Source organism: Sinocyclocheilus anshuiensis, unplaced genomic scaffold, assembly GCF_001515605.1.
Source record: "Sinocyclocheilus anshuiensis isolate Anshui unplaced genomic scaffold, SAMN03320099.WGS_v1.1 scaffold1425, whole genome shotgun sequence".
NCBI classification, from domain to species: Eukaryota; Metazoa; Chordata; class Actinopteri; order Cypriniformes; family Cyprinidae; genus Sinocyclocheilus; species Sinocyclocheilus anshuiensis.
In genome coordinates, this window is record NW_015551044.1 from 638266 (window position 1) to 647683 (window position 9418).

General features: G+C 36.5%; 1 protein-coding gene across 1 annotated transcript in view; it reads right to left on the reverse strand.

Annotated features, from left to right (window-relative positions):
* Positions 1-8050, reverse strand: part of notch1a (notch receptor 1a) — a 43014-nt gene extending 34964 nt beyond the window's left edge. Inside the window, exons 1-2 of the mRNA XM_016451212.1 lie at positions 7797-8050; positions 5197-5269 (exon numbers count right to left, since the gene is read on the reverse strand). Of these exons, the coding sequence (XP_016306698.1) occupies positions 5197-5269; positions 7797-7860 (137 nt within the window). The 5' untranslated portion in view covers positions 7861-8050. The remainder of the gene's footprint in view (positions 1-5196; positions 5270-7796) is intronic.
* Between the last annotated feature and the right edge of the window lie 1368 nt (positions 8051-9418).

The following is a 9418-nucleotide window of genomic DNA, read 5'->3' on the forward strand; positions in this document are numbered from 1 at the left end:
CAGGTAAACCTTATCACAATATATTTGATTTGCTAACTGACATGCAGTAGTTTAATAATAAAGACATCCCATGGTAAACACTTGCATACTCAGATGTGTGTGTGTGAGTTTACTTGAGGCATTAACGCGGTCTCCCTCTCTTTGTCCCCAGAGACAGAAGCAGAAGTCATCTGCAGCCCGTCGTGGCAACAGGTCCGAGAGCAGGAGTGCGTGTGAGATTCGACTCTGAACAGATGCTGCAGTGACCTGTGACCCCTGAGCACATTTGTGACTGCAGGCTACAGACCCCCCATTCCAGTGGGCCGGTCTACCATCTGCTGCTGCCTTCTGTGTGTGTGTGTGTTCACGCCACAGACTTCCTGCCTTCGGTGTGAATCAAAACAATACACTTTCATTTTCTGCGTCTGGCCCTCAGAGCCAGATTCTTATGCTTCACACCTTTACAAACATGAGACTTTGGGACCAGTTTGAATCAGGTGATGTTCTGATGATACAAGTAAGGAACTGATTAAATATTAGGCTATGTATTTGTTCCTCATATTTGTTTAGATTGTTTCTGGCATTATAACAAAACACTTTTCTACCATTTTAAAGAATAAATAACTTGATCTCATCAATGACTTGATCTTGTCTTAGATCTGAGTCGCTCTCTTCACTTAGATCAAAAAATGTGCTTTTGTCATTTAAATTTTTTATTTCTATTTCAGTTTTAATTTGAGTAATTTTTTATTATAATTTATAATATAAAATTTAATATAAAATTAAATGATAATATAAAATGTTATAACTTCAACTTCAACTTATTTTATTTCAGTTGTTACCAAGGCAATATTTCTCATTAAGTTAAGTTTTAAGTTTTTAAATGTAAAACTTTAATTTACATTTAAATATTTTTTAAAGTTTAAGTTTTAAATAAAGTTTAAATAAAAATATTATTTATATTGCATTCACCAATATTTTTAATTAGCTTTTATTTTTATATATTAGTTTATATTAGGTTTTAGTCATTTTATGTTGTACATTTATCTAACATTTCACTTTATTTCAATTAACGGAAATGCTTACATTGTGATTTTGAACTCTAGTTATAGGTTTAGCTTCACATGCATATTTTCAGTTCTGGGACGAGGACAGCAGGACAGCACGTCGCTAACTATAGTTATACTGTGCATGCAAAACCACACTTTAAACTAAATGCATGACATGGAAGTTTACGAGAAATTCTCAAATGTGGAAGTTACGCAATAAACGTCATGCAACCAGACGCTGCCGTTTCACACAGTTTCACACAGACCCTGTCTTTCTGTCTCCTGCTCACAAACATTGTGATTCATTCTACAAATAGCTCTCGTAATGCACATCATCACCCGAAAATACAGCAAATGCTTCTAGTATGACGATGCATTCAAAATACACACACAAATGTATTAGATTAGTCTCAAAATTATGACAGCCATCCAAAAGCTGTCACCAATCCAATCACAACCAGTGATAGAAGATCATAAAACATTCCAGGATTCAAATGACAACTCTGGAATTCTGATTCCACACTTCCAATTAACTCCCCACCCTCCAACATTCCAGAAGTTCCAGAAGTGATGTCAGGTGCCTTTGGAATGATCAGGAGTTATAGAACACTTAATCATGTTTGTAAATCTAAAACTAACTATTATAAATTGCATTATAACACATTTTGGAATTGCATTCACATTAGGGTTGGGTACCGAAACCCGGTACCTATGTAACCGGTATGTACTAGAACCGAATCCGAACGCAGATTTCGGTGCCATGCCTGAGCGATCGATTGAAATATTTGTCCTCTGGTTCTCCGAAACGGACGTAAGAAGCATCATCACTGGCACAGCACGTGAAAAATAATTTCCCGACTGAGAAAATGCACGTGAACTCAAGTCGGAAAGCTCTAATAATACAAATCCAACACATCTTTGTAGTAACGAGAGTGTCCATGTTGTTTTCACATTCCGACTTAAAAGCACAACTCGGGAAATGAGAGCATCCGAGGAGCGTGTGAATGCAGTAATTACACTTGCTCTGACTGCAGCAGGTAGCCTTCTGTTAACGAAGCTAAACATGCTTAAATTAAAATGCCTAAAGCTAAACCTCCCTTAAAAAAATAATAAATAAAAAATGATACCCAACCCTAATTCACATACATCACTAAAACACAAAGCTCAAGAAAAATTGAGCCTAAAAATGTAGAAAATCAACTGGTTGGAGCTGTTGACTTTCTCCAATCAGGAACATCTGACATCTAGAAAGACAAAGTGCACTAAATGACTTCAGAATTCTTGCCTTTAGAAGTTGTTGATTAATACAGGATTGAATTCAATAAACAAACGTTTTTCCCCAATAAGCACAAACTACCATTACAAGCATTACTACCATTAAAAACATGACAAATGGATGTTTTACAAGACTGCACATCAGTGTTATTTTAGTATTTATACAGTATTCATTAATATTTTTAATTAGCTTTTATTTATTTATTTATGTTTTTTTTTCAGCTTTGATTTTAATTTAGGTTTTAGTATTTTTGTGCTTTTGTGATTGTTCTTATTTTTTTATTATTTAATTTCATATAATAAAATTAAATATCTTTTAAATGAACAAATTATTGATTTATTTTAATTAAATAAAGTGATCTGTGCAGCAATGTTGTTATTGTTAACTAAAACTGCTATAAACACAACCAACACTGACATGGCTTAGCTTGTACATGACACCCCCATAACTCTGACCACACGTAAAAATACTTGAAATAAGTGGTTTTAATATGGCATCACCCAAAAAGGTCAAGTTTCCGAGTCTAGAATTAGTATGTAATCTAGTATGACTACAATCTGAGACAGTCAGTGCCAGAGTTTCACCCCTGCACATTATCTGCTTGAAAAACAAGTAAACCTCGTCTGTCATGAATGATCATCACGGGCACCTTTAACTCCATATAAAGTAGGACATCCTCTCATGAAATGTCAGAAGTTCATGTGAAGTTGACCAATGTCGAGCAGCGCTGACCTCAATTCAGACGCAACAAGTCAGAGAAATCCCCACATGCTCGCGCACACAAAAACCAGCCATTTACAAACTATTTCCAAGGTTGAGAATCGGACCACACAGGAAAGGCGTCAAAGTTCACATGAGATATTTTTGGGAGAAAAAAGGATCAAAAATATCTCTGCTCTTCCTGTTTATCATCGGGGTCATCACAACAGGATGTTCAGGGTTTGTCCCCCAGTGAATGTGTCTGCGAACTACTCAACAATGAGAGATACGATCTCTCTCATCTTTTTTAGACTGATTCATTCATTAATTAGTGCCATTTGATAATGCAATCATTATTGCACATACTTAGCATTACAGATCTGAACAAACCCCAGAACACTAGGGTATTAAACATTGCTACATATGTGAATGTATGCAAATGGAGCGGCTCATTGTAGGCAATAAAACAAGTGAACAAATTCCATTGATTTGCACTGAACAAAAGACTAGAATAACAGATCAGTAAGCAACCACATAGAATGACCTAGCAACCATCCAAAAACAGAACACCCTAGCAAAAAACAGAGAAATAGTGTCAAAAAACAGAAATAATGCCGTCAAAAAACATACAAATCACCCAGAACACCCTAGCAACCAATCAGAACACTCTAGAATAATAACAGCAACTTTTTCACAGGCATACACTCACATTTTCATCAAAAGAGGAAAAAATGGTTGTGCTTTTATTTTAAACAATGTAAGTATAATACAAGGCATCTTCTAGATTGGAAAATGCATGATTAAATGCAGAACAAGAAGCGTGGCTAACAGTCTCACACACTTGTTTGCTTTTAAATTTCCCCCCTTTAAAGCGTCACACACACACACACACACACACACACACAGAGGCCTTTCTCATGAGTTCCTGCAATCTTATTACCCCCTCCGCCATCTGCCCTCCAAAAAAGACACCATTCACACACACACAAACAGCCTCCGGGGTGTAAGAAAACACACAACAAAAGCGACAAAGATCGAGAAACAAACAATAATAAAAAAAAAAGTTCTGATTTTGATTGCCAAATCATAGTGAATCTCGCTATATGCATCCTATGAGAATAAATGCAAGTTTTATTCCATGCTAAGTGCGTGTATGTGAGACAATAGGAGGTGAGGGCCAGCTGTTGGGCTGAATGGCATGAATAGACATTGACAGAAGCAGCATCCCACTGCAGCAGGGCACCAACGGACTACTGGGGGGGTTGGTTGGGGGGTCTTTTATCTAAGTTTGAAACAGAATGACTATGAGCGCGTGCATGTTCGCACATGCGCACACACACACACACACACGCAAGATGCTTAGAGCTTTGTATGGTTGCTAAGATGGGGTTTGGGCTTAAAGATGGAATCTCAAAGTGGTTGATTACAGCTTACAAACAAATACACAGGTATACATACACTTTTCTTCACTACACTGAGTTTGCATGGTGTTTACTGCTGTTTTACTAGATTGTGTGCAACACTTTTCAAAATAAATGTTCTTTAGTGGTCAGTAAAGAACCACTGAGCTGCTATATAGTTGTTTGGAGATTCAGAAAGTTCTTGATTCGTTAGGTTTTTAGATTCGTGTTTTGGATTCTAGGTCTAGAACACAGAACTTGAGAGGAAGTGTTATTTTTTTGAACATGAAATGGTTCTCCTACACTCTTAGAAATAAAGGTTCCAAATGGGAGGTTTTACAGCAATGGCATTAAACTATTTTCTTTGGTTCCCCAAAGAACTTTTCAGTAAACAGTTCTTAAAAGAACAATCTTTTCTTAGTGCAAAAAACATTTAAATGCTCTAAAGAAGCTTTTGTACAGTGGAAAAGGTCCATGGGTGATAAAAGTTCTTCATGGAACCATCAATACCAATAAAGAACCTCTGTTTTCAAGAGTGTAGAACTATTTTTGGTTCATCAAAGAACTTTTCAGTGAACAGTTCTTAAAATAATCACTTTTTCTTAATGTGAAGAACATTTTAATGCTCTAAAGAAGCTTTTGTACAATGGAAAGGTTCCATGGCTCCATGAAGAACTTTTTACCATCGAACAATGCCACTAAAGAACCTTTATTTTTAAGAGTGTGTACAACATCAGACTAAAACCATTTTTGGTTATTACCAAACCTTTATATTTTTCTTTTTGTAACGTACCTGCATGATGCTTCTCCGCTCGGCTTGAGCTCACATATTCCTCCATTCTGACAGTATTCTGAGCATCTTTGCCCTAAACACAAATTACAAACATCTGTTAGTGCATCCCAACAATCACACACTAAACCACACAAATCACCTGCAGAAAACCAGGTCGAACATGCACCCACCCACCTGTGCATCTCATAGCACACCTGTCAATGCAAACACACATGCTAACTTCTCACAAAAGAACCTCACCACCTATAGACTTCAATAAAGGGACCCGAGCCCTTTGTTTTGTGGCCCCCGATGGAGAGCCACTGGCCTTTTGTTGGGCTCTGAATAACTGACTTTGATGGAGGAGTAGGGGGGGGGGTTCTTGACTATTCATCGAAAGAGATCCTGAAAAATCCAGCTATCCAACACTGAGCCTGGAAATAGCTCCACATCCTCAACAATTCCCTCTCCATGTGGCAGCCAGCCTTTAACAAGGGTTTAAACTCAGAATATAGTCTTCCCGGTTCATTATTAATATATCAGCTTCACACTAGTTTAAGTTTAGCTGACAGTGCTAGGATGTGCACATCTGCAGTCTGGGTGGGCATTCAATGTGTTTTAATAAGCCAAATGTGTCCATTTATGGAAGGAAGTATATTTATTTCGCAGGAGCATGCATCATCACACTTTAAGGATTAACAGTGCATTTGGCCAGTCGATCTAGACTGCAGTTGTACACTTGTTGAATGAAACCAGCTGCCTGCAGGCCATCTTTAATTGGTAACGACCATCTAGAGACAAGGCTCTTAGTCAAAACTCTCAGACTAGTCCTTATTACAGATTAAACCACCAGTACTAATTCTCTTTTGTTTCTTTAAAATGTCAATGCACAGACTAGGTTGTAAATTCTTGACTGAATTAATTTACATGACTTTTCCAGTCATTTTTTAGAGATTGAGAATAAAATATTTTAAAATTAAAAATTTTTCTATGCTTTCTCCATGAGCGTTTATTTTATTATTTCATATATTTTTATAATGCAATGGATTTATTATTTATATTACAAAATTTAACAAAATGTAATATATAAAATTTAATTAAAATTAAATAAAATATAAAAAACAAAATGATATATATATATATATATATATATATATACACACACATATATATATATATATATATATTTGTATAATAGTAATTTCAATTACTTTCTCAGAAATTTTAACCTAAAATATATTATAAAATTAATAAACTGTATTGTTATATTATAAAATTGAATTGTACTAATTGAAATTTTATTAATTTCGATGAGTTTAACCCATAAATTGCCTGAAATTTCTCAGTAACTGTTGGTACCATGTTTTTTAATGGATATGGTATATGAATATATGTTATGTATACCAGTGCTTTATATATTTCAAAGTACCATGGTGTTACCAACAGATACCATTACTGTACCCTGGTACCACCACAGTACTTCTTGTTAGGTTATTTCGCTTACTTGTTTAAATTGTGCAGAATTTCACTTTTTAATAGTTTGTTTTGTTTCCTGTCTCTTCTGTCTAGCTGTGTCATTTCCCCTGTCTGTCAGGCTCTCGGTTCCTCCACGGGTGCGTGTGAGTGTGTGTGTGAGAGTGTGTGTGTGTGAGAGAGTGTGGGTGTGTGTGTGTGTGTGAGTGTGTGTGTGTGTGAGAGAGAGAGAGATGAGTGTGTGTGTGTGTGGAGGGGGAGCGCGCGCGACAGCTGCGGAGCCCACGCTGCGCAGACAAAAGAAATCAGAGTCCAGCACGAGCCCATAAAACACTGTCTCGAGCCATTGTTTACCAGCGCACGAGAACAACAGCACAGCCCCTTCCTCCTCCTCCCTTCATTCACGCACAGATCGCTTTCCTCCAGACTCCACACACAATGCAACTCAATCAACATCAGGGACAAGACAACGCACTAAAAAACAACCGCAATAACTTCAGAAATCAAGCACTCGCACTGTCATAAAGTTACAGCGATACTTCTGATGTTACTCAACTTTAACGTGAAGACATTAATCTGTGATCTTTACGGTTACACGTATGATGACAAGAACGGAGTTACATAAGTTAGTGAAAGAGATAAATAACAATTCAGATTAATAGGAAAAACTTTGGCAAAAGTGGTCCAGTTCACCCTGTATAAACTTGCACTTAATTACACTGAATTTATAACAATATCGATCACCAATTAATATCATAAAGACCATAAAACCGAGATTTGATATACTGATATCCTTCCAAAATGCCTGCTATTCTATTCAATATTGATTTAACATCATATTTTCATAACTGACATCTGATGTATTTCTCATTGTGTAGATACTTTGGCACAATTGTATCATGCAAAACTCATGCCAGTAAAACACTTGACTTAAACAAATTAATTAAACTTGAAGAAAGAGAAAGTTGTGGAGAAAATAATATTATGTTTATCCCAATACCAGGCTATTCTGTGCAACAAGTGACGCTCAAATCACAAGTTGCGCAGAAATATCACTACCAAACTCATGAAGTGTGAAAACGAATCAATTTAGAATCATACGACTATATATATAATTGTGAAATGTTATTAGAGTGGATGTTTGTTACCTTGTGCCGCCGTCGCGAACGAAGCTGCCGCCAGTAGCGTTAATTTCACCAAGAAACGGTTCATAACTCCGCCTCGGCGTTACAACTTCTTTAAAATCCTTCCTGAAGCTCTCATAGATCCCAGAAGTCTTCTGTAAATCTCCAGTAAGTGCAAAAGAGTTAGACTAAATATCCGTGTTAATTAATAAATAAATCCCGACGTCTCTGAAGAGCGTCTGCGCGTGGGAAACTCTGACCGGTTCTCCGTTTGTAGCGCGCTGACGTCACTGTCGCGTGGGGCTCTGAGCCTAGTAGCGCACTCTTCCGAACGAATTCTCACGCGCCGCTGATATTATCCCTCCGCGCAGGTACTGAGAGAGAGAGAGAGATTTCCTTCAAATTACTGTGGATCTGAAAAAAATAAAAGGAGCGAACACTCCCTCCACAGTTTAGTTTCACCGCAAGGGAAGGACAAAAACACTTTCTCACACTCTCTTCCCAGGGTGAATGTGGGATATGCAGGTTTATTCCTGTCCCATGTGGAGGATTGGGGAGGGACTATAGGGCGGATCACTGCTTTCTGCTGGCGCCAGCTCGGACCCCGAGCAAAGTGGGGAGGCCTGATTAACAAATCAACACCCGATGCTGAAAGCGTGAGTCTTTTGTCTCTAGATTCTAAAGAAGGGGAAAGTTTTTGTAGCCTATCACCAATGGGAAAAGTCCCATGTATTTTTTTTTTTTGGACATGGTCCCATGATAATGCCATGTGCAATGGTAGGCTAATAGTATGTTTTTCTGACATAATACAATGATAAAACATTGGCTTTTTGGACAATGGTAATACCATGATGTTTTTGAACAATTATAAAAGTACTTTTTAGGGTTTTTTGTCTTGTTGTAAGTATAAAAAGAAGCGAGGTTTATGCTTTAAACAAGAAAAATATTTGCATATACATATAGTTATTAATATACACACACTTAAAACACAAGAAATGTATAATAATCTTTGTTTTAGTTAAAATATCGAAAAAAAAGTGTATATTATATACATATATACACATACATACAGTATACACACACATATATATATATATATATAATATACACATTTTCACTCAATAATTGCTGTTAAATTATATATATATATATATATAATTCTTTTCTTGTAGGTTTTTGAACATATTTAGTAAAAGTACTTTGTGAACATTTCAAGCTTGTAGTACCATTGTATATATATAAAATGCTTTGGACAAGCACTAAATCATTACCATATTCATATTGTTTAGCACACATAAATACAAACATCATGCTTTTGCCGTTTCTCGAATATAGTTACTGTACCATGGTACCACCACAATACTTTTTTTGTAAATGAGAGCACATTGCTTAGTCATACTCTCTTTTTCTCTCTTCATCTCACTTGGGCAGTTCAATAGTCATCTCTAAAACGATCAATAAGTGGTAAAGATCAACAATGTCAGAGAAATTCCCCTTTCTATGACCTATAACTGCACTGCATTGATTGCTTTCATTTCTCTTTTAATGTTTCAATTTGTGATGTGTAAACGCAATATCTGTCGTTCAAATATTGTTTTTGTTCACGTACAAGTTTTGTTTGCTCCCCCCCCCCCCTTTTTTTGCTT